The sequence below is a fragment of the Sminthopsis crassicaudata genome, chromosome 1 (assembly GCF_048593235.1).
Source record: "Sminthopsis crassicaudata isolate SCR6 chromosome 1, ASM4859323v1, whole genome shotgun sequence".
Taxonomy (NCBI): domain Eukaryota; kingdom Metazoa; phylum Chordata; class Mammalia; order Dasyuromorphia; family Dasyuridae; genus Sminthopsis; species Sminthopsis crassicaudata.
The window spans coordinates 32,347,100-32,362,221 of NC_133617.1; the positions used below are offsets into that span (position 1 = coordinate 32,347,100).

Consider the following 15,122-nt stretch of genomic DNA (forward strand, 5'->3'; position numbering starts at 1 on the left):
AGGAAGGCTGAGGATCCCATAACCATCTCTCTTCCCATACTTCCAATCTCCATGGTAAATAGCTCCATTTTTTTTCCATTTCTGGATTCCTTTTCCTGATGGGAAGAGACAGCAGACACGGCTCAGATCGCCTTGCCGGGAGGGAGTTGTCTTCCTCCAGACGGGGTTCTCTGTCCCCAGAAAGGTTTTCCCATCTGAGCTCCCATTGTGATTTTCTTACCCAGCACTTTTCTGAACCCCTTTCCCACTTCTGAGACAAACTTCAACAGCAACCTCCACTTCCTGGGCCAGCATTCCCATTCCTTGTCATTCTCCTGAGATGCCCAACTGGTTTATTCTCTTGGAGATAGTCTCTAGGGAAGAGTAACTAGGGACTCAGGATGTCTGAAGTTGGTCAGACCTAACCATGTCACTCCCATTAACTCACAGAACTCTCCACGGCTCCCTCAGTATACATTATTCCTTCCCTCCTGTACCCAAGAGCCCAGCGAAACCTTCACCCACTACATTCCAGTATCTCCCATGGCTTGGTACGGGCTGGCCTCCATTCTTGGGATGCCCTCCTTCCTGACCCCTTATCTCCTAGAACCCCCAGCCTGCTCTGAGACCCAACTCAAGCATCACCTCCCAGAGGAAGGCCTTTATGATTCCTTCCCCACCTCCAGGCGCTGCTAGTGCCCTGTCTCCCAAAACTACCTTGTCAGTTATAAACTCATATTATTTAATGTGTTAGGATTTACAAAGCACTTTAAAAATAAATCATCACCATCATCTTGCCGGATAAGTGCTATTATGATCTCCATTTCACAAATAAGGGGACTGAGTTCCCTTATGTCTATTCCTTCCCATTTAATTAAGAAGTTAAGTGACTTGTCCAAGATCATATGGCCAATTTGAACCCAAGTCTTCCTCCCGGTCCAGCATCACCAACTGCCCTTATTTTTTATATTCTATATTGGTTCACCTAAGGGCATATCTCCCTTGAGAGAATGTCAGTTACTTGAGGGCTTCATCAGTGTTTTTGCATCTAGTACAGTGTAAATAAAGCATGTGAATAAATGTTTGTTGATGGCTAATTATGACTTGGTCCCTAAGTCACTGGGAAGCCTAGCGTAAAGATCCTTAAATCTCACACTCATCTGGCTTGGGAGGAAGTTTTTGTTTGTTTCTTTGTTTGTTTTTAATTTTTATTAATTTTATAATTATTATTTTTGATAGTACATATGCATGGGTAATTTTTTACAACATTATCCCTTGTACTCACTTCTGTTCCGAATTTTCCCCTCAGAAGGAGTTGTTTTAAGGCAACATGCTTCTTCCTAGGCTCATTTATGGGACCATCAAGCTAGAGCTGGAGGGGATCTCAACTTCCTCTTTCCCAAGTGAGGAAACTGAGGGCCAGGGAAGTGAGATGTCTTACAAAGATCACACAGGTAGTAATCTACCTCCTTTCCCTGCGGGAAATCTCTGGGAATCACATAAATTAGATAACTGACTTGGTAAGGAATCAAACTTGGTTGGTTGGGGGCCTATACACTAGTTGATATGGGTGTATAAGGGACTTGGTTTGCCAACAAGTATAAAATTAATCGACAGACACTTATTAGGTGTGTGCAAGCAGGTGTTTGGTGCTGGGGACACAAGAGCTTCCAGCGGGGGGTAGACAACATGTACATGTAAATCCAAGGTGATACTTGGGATCGGGCACTGGCAGCTGGGAAGAGATCAGAAAAGGGAGGGGAGAGATGGTGTTTGGCTTGAGCTGAGCTTCAAAGGAAATCAGAGGTAGTGAGGGACTGAGGACATTGGGAAGTGAAGAGGGATTACAGCTCCTTCTGCTTGGCCCCAGAATGCAGAACTGGAGCAACCACCAGAGAGGGAAAATGTGGACATGCAGATCACTGGCTCGTTGGAAGGCAGCTGGGAGAAAGCTGAGGACTGGTTCAGGAGTCCAAGGTCCTGGGTTCAGATCTGCCTCCAATCCTAGCAAAGTTACAATCCACCTGCACCCTTAGTTTTCACATTTGTAAAAAATGACGTTAGACTCGAGTGTTTTCCAGTTAAACCTAATGGTCAGCTGAAGGATGGATGTGTCCATTCGGTAGAGATGCTATAGAAGAGAATCTCAGTCATGTCAGACTCCATGGTCACTGAGATGCTTTCTGATTATGTGATGCTCAGGATAAGTGGCTCTATGTGTCATTGGTCAATAGTTAAAAATCTGAACAAATGAGTGAATAAATTGGGAAGCCATCACGGGGATCATAGATGGAGATCCGGACAGGACCTCAAAAACCATTCTGGTCCAATACCCTCATGGGAAACATATCCAGAGGGGTTAATCTAGCACTCTTTCCACTACCATCAAGGAAGGAGATAACTATTTGAGTCCTCATATCTTCAGCACCTACAATTTCTGCCTTTAAAAGTGGTCAGGAATTGGACTATGTGATTTGTCCTTTTGTAGATCTTTAGCACAGTACCTGGCATACAAGAAGCACTTAATAAATGCTTATTGCTCAATTTAAGAGGCACTTAATAAATGCTTATTGCTCAATTGCTCTTTTCCCTACATGTGACTTGTGTTTCTTGTTAAATTAAAGACCCCTTATTTTGGATGTCTGTCCTGGGAGGCTCAGTGCAGAGCTTTTATTATTAAGGTGGACTCAGCCTGTTGTTTATACATTGATCCAATGGGCTGGCATATAACTGACTTTTATTTACCTTCCAGTGAGAGTATGCTGTCAGCCACACTTTCCCCTGGTTCTTCTGGTACTCACTAGCATGCTCTCCAGTAAGGCAAATGACCTATGGCCTTGAGGCAATTTTTTCCCCATACAAAGGGATCAAGATAAAATCCAGGTTTTGGTCACATGTGCCCGAAAATATTTATAGATTTAGCTCTGAAAGGAATTTTAGAAATGACCAAAGGATCATAGGAATCGGAGCTGGAAAGGATCTTAGACCTGAAGCCTACCATGGTTAAATAATTTGTCCAAGGACAAACAGATAGCTCAAGAAGCAGAGGTTAAAAGTCAAAAGCCTCAGGTCAGACTTTTTGACTACCTGCCCAGAATATTCCTGTTTTCCCAAGCATGAGGAACAAGGGCCTAATCTGTGAAGCCCGAACCACTTAGGTCCTCAGAGAGGCTCCTCTGCCCTGTTTTTCTGGGGAAGAAAAGACCATCCCCTCTCCCTTGACTCCTTTCTACTCAAAGGGTCAACGTTGAGTAAGGGCATTTTATATTCTATAACTATCTAGCTGGGTCTTAGTTTCTCTCATCAGTGGAATGGGAAGAGGGAATTTTTAGTACCATACATCAAAAGGACTTGAATACCATTCTAGCATGGTACTCCAGAAAAGGAGCTGGATTTATGGCCAGAGAATCTGGGTTCAAATTCTACCTTTTCCACTTCTTAACCGTGGGATCTCAGGTTGGTTAACTTGTTTTCCAGGCAATTTGGGTTTAATGACTCGTCCAGGGTTCACACAGTTTAGTTTAAGTTCTGTGAGCCTTCATTTCCTTACCAGAAAAATTAGGGAGTTGGATCAGGTAACCTGAGGTTGGGTTGGTTAGATGACCTCAAAGGCCCCTTTTGATTCTGAAAGCCATAGATTTGAAATTTTGGGGTTTTAAAGGTTAATTTAACTGTTCATTGTACAATAGAAACTGAGGCCGTCTAAAAAAAGGCTGACTTCTGGAGCCACATCTGCCCACTGTGCTATTACCCTTCCTCTTGGCCATCAGAGCAATAGGGTCTGAGAGTGAAAGGGACCCCGCAGCCAGACTTCCCCCAGGGCCTTAAAGGGCATGTCCCTGGCCCCAATCCGGCCTTTCTGGGGTACCTCCAGAGTCCGACAGTCCCATTGCACTTGGGCCCCTCGCCTTACAAAATCCTCAGAACAACCCTTACCGTGTTTCTTGTTGTCTTGCCACTCCCCAACATAGCAGTCACCGTTGACAGCATAGACTGCGTGTCTCAGGCCACTTTTCTGGGCCTTCCGATCCCATTCCATCCATAAGGGCTGGGTCGTCTTGGGAATCTTTGTGATAGGCATGGTGTTCGGAGCCTCAGTGGAGGACCTGGAAGAAGGAGCGGGAGCATTAGAGAAGGAGGGACCTTGTCTGAACTCAGATTCAGTGTGTGCAGGGCCTCAGGGTTCTATGGGTCCGGGGACTTTTCCTAGATGTCAATTTTGTCAGACAACTCCAAGGTGTCATTTCAAGATGTTTTCAGTCCCCGGGGGCGATGTGCTGCCCGCTGGTACCTTCTGCTTAACTGACTTTGGGCTCACCCTGACCCCCCAATCCCTTCCCAGGGAGTAATGATGACACAATGGGCAAGCCAGGGCGGGGGGGGGGCCCACACTGGGGGTCGTCATGGCACCTGAACCTTGTGACTCCAGACCTTATTTGGTGTCCTACAGCAAACCCTCAGACCCTGGGAGCCGCCCACAGAAGCTGGGAGAGATTAGCTGTAGAGGAAGGGGACACAAAGGGAAGAAGAATTAAATTAGGGGTGGACATGGTGTGGGAGAGCAGGGCCAGAGATGTTTTCTGCAACATCCCTTCTGTGCAGGTCACCTGGAGTTCCCGACCAACCCCCAGAAGCTACACAGAGACCAGGAGAGGGGGGATTTGGGAAGTCCCTGTATGCAACAGGATTAGCAGCAGGCACTCCCAGGAACCTGGGGACCATAGATCTCTCTTAGAGTGGGGGTCTTGGGTGGAATGTCTGTAAACAAACACGGGGGAGGATATGTATTGGAAACATTGAGGAGAGGTATACTGAGTCTTCTGTTCAGACTGGGAGTAGGGGCAGTAATGGAATCACCAAATGACAAATCACAGTTGCAAGGAGTCCTCAATGGGAGAATGTCAGAGCTTGAAGGGATTTAGGACATAGACTATCAGGCCCCAAAGCACAAGAGCAGCCCCAGAAGGAAGCAGAGGGCAAAAGGCGTTAGAAATGGAAAGGATCTTAGCAGATAAAACAACAGGTCTGGGAAGGATCTTAGAACAGAGCATGGGGACAGCTAAATGGTGCAATGGATAGAGCACTGGTCCTGAAGTCAGGAGGATCTAACTTAGACACTTAATACTTACTAGCCGTGAGACATTGGGCAAATCACTTAACCCCAATTGCCAGAGAGAGAGAGAGGAGAGAGGAGAGACAGAGACAGAAACAGAGAGAGATAGAAAGGAAGGAAGGAAGGAAGAAAGAAAGAAAGGAAGGAAGGAAGGAAGGAAGGAAGAAAGAAAGAAAGAAAGAAAGAAAGAAAGGAAGGAAGGAAGGAAGGAAGGAAGGAAGGAAGGAAGGAAGGAAGGAAGGAAGGAAGGAAGGAAGGAAGGAAGGAAGGAAGGAAGGAAGGAAGGAAGAACAGCATATCAGTGATGAGAGAAGGCTGAGAACCCTGATCAGCTGAGCTAGAAAACATAGATCATAAGATTTAAAAGCTGGAAGAAACCTTAGGGCAAACTCAGAAACTGATCCCAGCAGACAAGATGTGGCCTTAAGAAACTACAGATTAATATTATCTATGCTGTATGTGTTTTTATTTTGTTAAATATGAACCAGTTGTATTTGGCCTTGCACATGGCTGATTGCAACTTCTTGGGAGTTTTGAAGCTTTGTCTTAGAATAGTGATTTCAAGGTGGGGAGGGAAAATAGCAGAGCCAGGAGAAACCTTAGAACACAGAATTTTGAAGCTGGGAGGGATCTCAGAACCTGGCCCAGTAGAGATGAAAAACCTCTAACATAGAATGAGGGCCAAGCTTAGAATATTTCAGAGCTGAGAGGGCCCTTAGAACACTGTCTAATGGGAAAGCTCTTAGAACATAGAATGTCAAAACTAGTTGGGCTTTCAGAATGCAGAATGTCAGAATTGGGAGGGATCTTTGAGACCATAGAGTACAACTTCCCTCACTTTACAGAATAGGGAGCTGAAGGTTAAAGAGAAGAAACTCATTTACTATCTCTGTGACCTTGAACAAATGAATAAATCTTAACTACCTCCAAATTTTTTTTAAAAAGAGAGGGAACAACATTGATCAATGATGGACAGAAACAGCTACACCCAGAGAAGGAACACTGGGAAATGAGTGTAAAATGTTTGCACTATTGTCTTTCTACCTAGGTTATTTATACCTTCGGAATCCAATTCTTCCTGTGCAACAAGAAATTCGGTTTTACACACATATATTGTATCTACGTTATAATGTTTTACATATATAAATATATATAGGTTATATTGTATGAGATTGCCTGTCATCTAGGGGAGGGAGTAGAGGGAGGGAGGGGAAAATTTGGAAAAGTGAATACAAGGGATAATGTTATAAAAAAAATTACTCATGCATATGTACTGTCAAAAAATTATAATTATAAAATTAACAAAATAAATAAAATAAAATAAAAAGAGAGGGAACATTATCTCTCCAGGTCACACAAGGGGTCAATGGTAGGACAGACACTAGAACCCAGATTTTCTTACTCCCAGTCCAAAGTTCTTTCATCTTCTAGCCATCTTACTTCTGCACCTCCACAGATCACATAAACATAATTTTGCCTTTGCTACTGGCCTAAGGGGGAGATGAGGCAAAGCAATCTCTAGATAGAGGGCAGGGGCTAAGATTTCTGACTCAAGAGATTTCATAGATCTGTCTTTTTTTTTTTCCCCCCATAATGGGGTTAAGTGACTTTTTCAGGCTCACTCAGCTACAAATTGTCAAGGGTCTGAGGCTGAATTTGAACCCAGGTCCTCCTTCTTCTCTATTCTTTATCCCTTATCTGCTCTCACTTGTCACTTTCTGGAATTTGTTTTTAAATTATTTTTAAGGTTATGTATATACATTTATTTTATTTATTTTTTTCCCCTTGAGGCTGGGGTTAAGTGACTTGCCCAGGGTCACACAGCTAGGAAGTGTTAAGTATCTGAGCCAGATTTGAACTCAGGTCCTCCTGAATTCAAGGCTGGCGCTCTATCCACTGCGCCACCTAGCTGCCCCCTGTACATTTATTTTTAATATATTTCATAAAAGTCATGTTAGGAGAGAAAAGGAAAAAACCATGAGAAAGAAAAATATTTAAAATGGGAAAATAGCATGTATCAAACCATATTCAGTCTCCTGGATGCAGATGGCATTTTCTATCCAAAGTTCACTGAGCCACTGAGAGGAACCAAGTCTGTCACAGTTGATCATCGCACAGTCTTGTTGTTGCTGTGCATAATGTTTTCCTAATTCTGCAGGCTTCATTCAGTAGCAGTGGGTATAAATCTTTCCAGGCTTTTCTAAAATCAGCCCATTCATTTTTAATAGAACAAAAATATTCTATTACTTTCCTATGCTATAATTTATTCAGCCATTCCCCAACCGATCGGCATCCATCAGTTTTGCCACCACAAAAAAAGCTGCTACAAATATTTTCGCACATGTGGGTCCTTTCTTTTATTGTTTCTTTGTGATACAGACCCAGTAGAGACACTGCTGGATCAAAGGATATGCAGTTTTATAGTCTTTTGGATAATTCCGAATTGCTCTCCAGAATGATTGGATCTGTTCACAACTCCACAACAAGGTGTTTAGTGTCCCAGTTTTCCCACATCGACATTTTTTTTTTTAAAAGATCTAGGATACTAAGAAATTTGATCAATTTCAGGAGGTGGGGGAAGGGTGGTCAGCAGGAGGCGGTCAGCAGGTATCTAATAATTTATAGAGTTCTCAAGTTGACAAAGGTGAATAAAGCCTGGAAGCCAGACGGCTTAGATAAGTATAATATCCAAACTTTTACTTGCTACCTTTTTTGGAGTTTGTTATATTGTATATTTGTTATTGTGTTTATATAGTAACTAGTTCATTTTTCCTCCCTATCTTGTTAAATTTTCAATTCCTTGAAAGCAGTCTTGTTTATCTGTTTTTAAATATGTCTTTGTATCCATAGTGACTAGTCTAGAGACTGAACCTACAGAAGCTTGATCAATGTTATTTATATTCAACAGAATTAATTGAGGGAAAGTACTATATAGGGATACTTTGCATCTCTCAGTATGGAACTCTCTGGATCTTCATACAACAACATCACTAAAAAAAAAATAATAAAAAAAAAAAAGCACTTTGAAAGACTTAAGAACTCTGATCAATTGAAAAGACCATCCAGGCAGGTTCCCACTGGCCCCTTCTCCCCACCAGAGAGTGGATTCCTGCTATAGGAAGAGGACATACATTTTGAGGACTCAGTTAATGTGGGAATTTGCTTTGACTCTGCATATATTTTTGTTGCAAAGGTTTTGTTTGTCTTCTTGATGTTTAGTTAAGCCGAAAAAATGCTTTATGATTAAAAATAAAACTTTTTTTATACAGTTTTTTTTTTAAGTTCTTGAGGTTTTGAGGCTACATCAGGAAATCCTCAGGACTTGGAGAAACAGAAACGGAAATGAGGATTACTAAGTGATAAAAGCTGATAAAAGCAAAATGCAATGTTCACTGTCTCTTGGTGCAAAAACCAGCTCAGAGAGTAACAAACACGCAGCAGTGTTGTTCCCATTTTACAGAAGAAAAAGTGGAATCAGAGAAGTGAAAGGATTTGACTCCAAGTCAACCAACTCTTAAGTTCCCAGTAGGATCCCCTGATTCTAAATCTGTAGCTATCCAGCTCTTAGAGTAACAAACAAACATGCAGCAGTGTTGTTCCCATTTTACAGAAGAAAAAGTGGAATTAGAGAAATGAAGGGATCTACCCCCAAATCAAACCAGCCAGTCGGATCCTGAGTTTAGGATTCTCCTGATTCCAAGTGTGTAGCTACCCATTGAAGTGTTAATTCAATGCCAGACTATTGAAGGTAATTGAATTCCCTATTTATTGATATGTGAAAGGGGTGGCTAGGTGTCACAATGGTTGGATACTGAGCCTAAAGTCAGGGAGATGAGTCTTCCGGAATTCAAATCTGGCCTCAGCCATTAACTGGCTTGTGAACTGGGCAAGACACTTCATTGGGTTTGCCTCAGTTTCCTTATCTGTAAAATGAACTGGAAAAGGAAAGGGCAAACTATTCCTGTATCTTTGTCAAGAAAAGTTCAAGGTGGGGGGAGGGAACGTAAAGGGGAAAGTCAGAAACGACTGAAAAACAATAACAAACGCATCGTGTTAGGTTTTGGGAGTTGCAAAAGCCGAAGGAGAATCACGGGAGCTAGTCTGGGAGGATATATTCTTTTAGATAACGTTTGCACAGATGAGTAAAAAACCAGGTTTTAGGAGCAGGACACCGAGCAAGGAAGGCTTCCTTCCACAGGGGGAGTCACCTAAGATGAGCCTTGATAAAGAAAAAAGAACTCTAAGAAGCTGGGGTGAGCAGGGACTGTCGGGCAGCCCGGATTGCTTAGTCCCGAGTGGCAGGGGAAGCGAGCGGAAGCAGCCCTGCCAGCGGACCTGAGCAGCTGTTAGCAATCTACAAAGGACAAACTCCGGGGCATCTGGTCCCCAATCCCCCCTGTTACAAAGTAGGAACTTCAGACTTAGAAAGGTTAGTGGATGGATGCGGTAATTAGAGGCGCCAGGACTGGGCCCTCGAAGTCCTCACTCCAAGGGTCTCTGGGAAACTCCTGCCCGGGAGCCGGCCATCCTAAGGGGTCGTGTCCCCGGCCTTCTTTCCCCGGGAACCCCACCCCCAAAGGCTCGGTGGCAAGGTGAGAGACGGGGAAAGCAGGGGACCCTCACGGACCGCTCCACGAAGCGGGGGGGCGGGGGGGAGAGTGGGGAATCGGAGGAGGGACGGGGTGCTCCGGCGTCTCTCTCAGCCTGGGTCCTGCCCGTACGCAGGCTATTCGAGAGCGTCCTTCCATCGCAGCTCTCTGGAGACGCGCACTCACCTCGAGGTGCCCTGGCTCCGCCCCTGACCCGGGAGCCAAGGAACGGACGGTCCAAAGCCTTGGCCCAGCCTGCGCCTGGCCGCCGAGCAGCTCGCGCCCTCGAGCCCAGGGCCCAGCCAGGGTCTCCCTGGCAACGCCGGGACAACTCAAGAGCAGCCTCGCGTGCGCCTCCTGGGTCGACTTGGAGCAGAGCCCGGTGGTGGTTGCAATAATGGGGAGCCCTGGGGATCCTCATGCCCAGGAAGCAAACCCCTCTCCCTTGTCCCCCTCCTTTACTAAGGGGGAAGGGGAAAAAGATAGGGCAGGGCGTGGGGGAGGGACGGTCAGAAGGGACCCTTAAAAAAGAGCCCATGTCTTCCCCCGGAGACAATAGCTCAGCCTGGCTCGGTGCCCCGCGGGGCTGGCAAGGCTGAGCTTTGGACTGTGCAGCAGAGAGGGAAAATGGTTACCAGGGAATCAAAGCTGAAAAATAGGATTCAGGAGGTGGGCTGCAGGCATCTAATAATAATTTGCAGAGTTCTCAAGTTGGCAAAGCGCGCTACCCAAATGAAGGGGGCAGGCTGGTGCACTGGGAGGACTTGGGAGCCAGAGGCCTGGCTCAGATTCTCACTCTGCCACTTAGGATCCAGGCAAATCACTGAAGCTTATTGGGTGCCAACCTGTAAAATGCACTCCCAGCTCTCCGTCTGTGAATCTTGTAATTGGGTGATTCCTGAAGTTTAGCTACTAGCCTAGGATACCATTTGTACCTTACCCCAACTGTTGGGTCAATGATCACCTTTTTACAAGTGGGGAAACCAAGGCTCAGTGTAACTTGGGCATGGTCACACAGGACCAGACATGATTGGAACCCAGCTCTGCTGCCTCCAGGTCTAGTTTTCTCTCTCTTTGGGCTCTCAGTTCAGCAAGGTATGGATTATGTATTTGAACACCATCTTGGCTTCTGATTAAACAAAATTTAGAGAATATGGGGTTCCAGTCTTCTTCACAATGCTCAGTCTAACACAAATGCAGGTCATTAAAATGTGTAGAGAGATAGCATGGCATGATAAACAGATCGCTGGATTTGCTGTTTGGAAGTCCTGTTCAAATCCTGTCTATAACATTTACTAGCTGTGTGACTATGGATAAATGGCTTAACCTCTCTGAGTCATTGGGTTTCTCATCTGTATTCTCTATCATATTCTCTATCATATCTATCTAAAAGGGTTTTATGAGACTCAAATTAGATATTGTACCGAAAGCATGGCTGAAATTGAGTATCAATTAATGAGTCCGAATTTGTACTTTTTTCCATTTCCCAAATTCTAAGTAAGTTACCTAAACTTCTAAGGGCTTCAGTTTCTTCATCTTGAAAACTTTCATTGAAATGAATTTGAAGAGGGAAGGGGAAAAAAAATTATATATGTGTGTGTATATATATATATATATATATATATATATATATATATATATATATATATACACACATATATATTTGGGTTTAGAAATCTTATTCAACAGAGAAGTTGAAGGGGAAGGAAATAAGAAAAAGGAAAGCAGTCATGAGACTTGAGGAGAACAAGAAAAAGAGAAGAATAAACAACAAAATAGGATCGAGGGAAATACACTGTAACAGTAATCATAATTGTGAATGTGAATGGGAGTAACTCACCCATACAGTAGAAGATGAAAGAATGGATTAGGAACCAGAATCCAATAATGTGTCATCTATAAGAAATACACAAAACAGAAAGGTACATAAGAGTTAAAATAAGGGAATGGAGTATAATCCATTATGGTTTTTTGGCCAAGGTTAAAAAAAAAAAAAAAAGTAGCAATCATGATCTCAATCAAGGCAAAAGTAAAAATAGACTTAGGGAAATTACATTTTGTAAAAAGGTACCATGGAAAATTAAGTAATATAAAAAGTTTTCACAGTAAGTTTTAATGATAAAAGCTTTATTTCTCAAATATATGGGGAACTGAGTCAATTTGTAAAAATAAGATTCATCCTAATTGATGAACTGAGTAAAAGTACACGAATGGGGAGTTTTCAGAAGAAATCAAAACTATCTATAATCATATGGGAAAAAGTGCTCTAAATCACTATTGATTAGAAAAATGCAAATTAAAATAACTGGGAGGTATCATCTCACATCCATTAGATTGGTTAACATGACAGAAAAGGAAGATGACAAATATTGGAAGGGATGTGGAAAAATAGGTGCATTATTGATAGAGTTGTAAACTGATTCAACCACTCTGGAGAACAATTAGGAACTATTGTGCATACTTTTTGACTCAGAAATACCATTATTAAGTCTGTATTTCAAAGAGATTTTTTTAAAAAAGGAAAAGGACTTGCACATTCAAAAGATTAATAACAGTTCATTTTGTGGTGCAAAGAATTGGAAATCAAGGAATGCCCATCAATTAGGGAATGACTGAATAAATTGTGTTATATGAGTTTGATGGAATTCTACTGTGCCATAAGAAATGATGAGAGGAGTGGTTTCAGAAAAAACCTGGAAAGACTTATTTGAATTGATGAATATGAAGTGAGCAGAACCAGATCATTGTATATGGTAACAGCATATATTATAATATGATCAAATGAGAAAGAATTAATTCCAAAGGACTCATGATGAAAAATGCTATTTACCTCTAGAGAGAAATCTGATGAACTCTGAATGCAAAGTAAAGTATAATTTGTTCATTTTATTTTCTTGATTTTATTTTGGTAATATGACTAAATATGGAAATAAGTGTTGCATGGTTTTATATGTGTAACATGTATTTTTGTTTGTCTTCTCAGTGGCTAAGGAAAAGATTGGAGGGAGGAAGAGAATTTGGAACTCAAAATTTTTTTTAAAAAAGTATGTTAAGCTTTAAATAATAAAAATTTTAAAATAAAATGAACAAGTTTGAAAAGATGACCTCATTGGCTTCTTCCAGATTTAAATCTATGATAATATGAATTGAATTAAATTTATCTGTTTATGGTTCTTACCTCCTTCTACTAGATTTTATTTGTATTTATATCTCTATCAATATTTTGCATATGATTGCTTACCATAAGTGTTTGATAATTGTTTTCTGGGTGAATGAATTGGTAACTCTATACAGCTCTATACAGCTATCAAAGTGATATTCCTGAAGCTCAGGTCTGACCATATCATTTCTTTGCTTAAAATCCTACAGTAATTCCCCATTTCTTCTAAATTCAAATCTAAAATCCTTATTTAGTATTTAAATCTCTTCACAGCCTAATACTAATCAACATCTTAGGCTTATAGCAACTTGTATTTTCTTTCATAATAGTTTCAGTCAAAATTGTTTCAGTCAAATTGGCCCAGTTGCATTCTATGTGTCCTCTGACAGAATGTGAGGGCCAGAGCTATTTCCTTTCAGTCTTTAAATCCAGAGAGCCTTGCCCAGTGTTCAGCAGATAGTAGACTTTTAATGAATTCTTTGTTGATTGATTATTTGACCCCCATGCTTTTAAACTCAGTCCTCCTTACTGGCATATACTGGCCCGCTTATCTCAGCTTTTTAGAATCTCTGACTTCCTTCAAAACTTAACCCAGGCTCCACTGCCTACAAAAGGCCTTTCCAGATCTTCTAGCACGAGTTGCCTTACCTCCTCAAAACTACTTGCTATTTACTTTGTGCAGATAGCATCCCCTCTTGGTTTTAACCTGCTCTCACATTACAGTTATGATTCCAGATGCTTGATAGGTCAGTTGACTACATAGGGTTTTTCATGTAACTATGAAAATTGTTGGTCACAAGTCTCCACTAAATCAGCTAGTTGACTCAATGAGCTTTTTGTTGATTGTTGCTCAGTCACTTCAATCATGTCTGACTTTGTGACCCCATTTGAAATTTTCTTGGCAAAGATATTGAAGTGTGTAGTGATCTTCTGATTCTGTTCATTTCACGCAGCATCAGTTCATGTAAGTCTCTCCAAGCCTCTCTGAATTCATCCTGTTGGTCATTTCTTACAGAGCAATAATATTCCATAACTTTCATGTACCATAATTTACCCAACCATTCTCCAATTGGTGGACATCCATTCATTTTCCAGTTTCTAGCCACTACAAAAAGAGCTGCCACAAGCATTTTGGTCCCTTTCCGCTCTTTAGTATTTCTTTGGGATATAAGCCCAGTAGTAGCACTGCTGGATCAAAGGGTATGCACAGTTTGATAACTTTTTGGGCATAGTTCCAGATTGCTCTCCAGAATGGCCGGATTCTTTCACAATTCCACCAACAATGTATTAGTGTCCCAGTTTTCCCACATCCCCTCCAACATTCATCATTATTTGAAGAATAGTTATTACCAAAAAAAAATTTCCCCTCAAATCCTGGGGTATATACTCGAAAAGGGGGCAGCTAGGTGGCCCAGTGGATAGAGCAACTGCCCTGAAATCAGGAGGACCTAAGTTCAAATCTGGCCTCAAACATTTAATGTGTGACTCTGGGCAACTTACTTAACCTCAATTGCTTCAGAAAAAAAAAAAGAATAAATAAACATAAAAGATATATACTTGCAGAATTCTCTTGATGGGGACATCAAAGCCATCCTGGCTTTCGGAGCAAGAGCCAGAATTACACACCTTTTTTTTTTTTTAATTTATTTTGTTTTTTATTAATTTTTATAATTATAACATTTTCTTTGACAGTACATATGCATAGGTAATTTTTTTTTTTTACAACATTATCCCTTGTACTCCCTTCTGTTCTGAGTTTTTCCCCTCCTTCCCTCCACCCCCTCCCCTAGATGGCAGGCATTCCCATACATATTAAATATCTTATAGTATATCCTAGGTACAATATATATGTGCAGAACCGAATTTTGTTGTTGTTGTTGTTGCAAAGGAAGGATTGTATTCGGAAGGTAAAAATAATCTGGGAAGATAAACAAAACAAAACAAAAAAAAACCAATGCTCACAGTTTACACTCATTTCCCAGTGTCCCTTCTCTGGGTGTAGCTGATTCTGTCCATCATTGATCAATTGGAATTGGATTAGCTCTTCTCTATGTTGAAGATATCCACTTCTATCAGAATACATCCTCGTACAGTATCATTGTTGAAGTGTATAATGATCCTCTAGTTCTGCTCGTTTCACTCAGCATCAGTTGATGTAAGTCTCTCCAGGCCTCTCTGTATTCCTCCTGCTGGTCATTTCTTACAAAACAATAATATTCCATAATATTCATATACCATAATTTACCCAACCATTCTCCAATTGATGAACATCCATTCATTT

At 41.7% G+C, this 15,122-nt stretch overlaps 1 protein-coding gene across 2 annotated transcripts in view; it reads right to left on the reverse strand.

Moving 5' to 3' along the window:
• Positions 1-4,316, reverse strand: part of MORN3 (MORN repeat containing 3) — an 11,422-nt gene extending 7,106 nt beyond the window's left edge. Inside the window, exons 1-2 of one of the 2 annotated variants that reach the window (XR_012487647.1) lie at positions 3,916-4,316; positions 1-95 (exon numbers count right to left, since the gene is read on the reverse strand). The exon at positions 1-95 is cut by the window's left edge and continues 60 nt beyond it. Coding sequence is in view for 1 of the 2 variants with exons in the window: in XM_074298012.1 (XP_074154113.1) it covers positions 1-95; positions 3,916-4,060 (240 nt within the window). In the remaining variant the exon portion in view is untranslated. The remainder of the gene's footprint in view (positions 96-3,915) is intronic. The other variant, XM_074298012.1, reaches the window with a different exon arrangement.
• Positions 4,317-15,122: the final 10,806 nt, after the last annotated feature.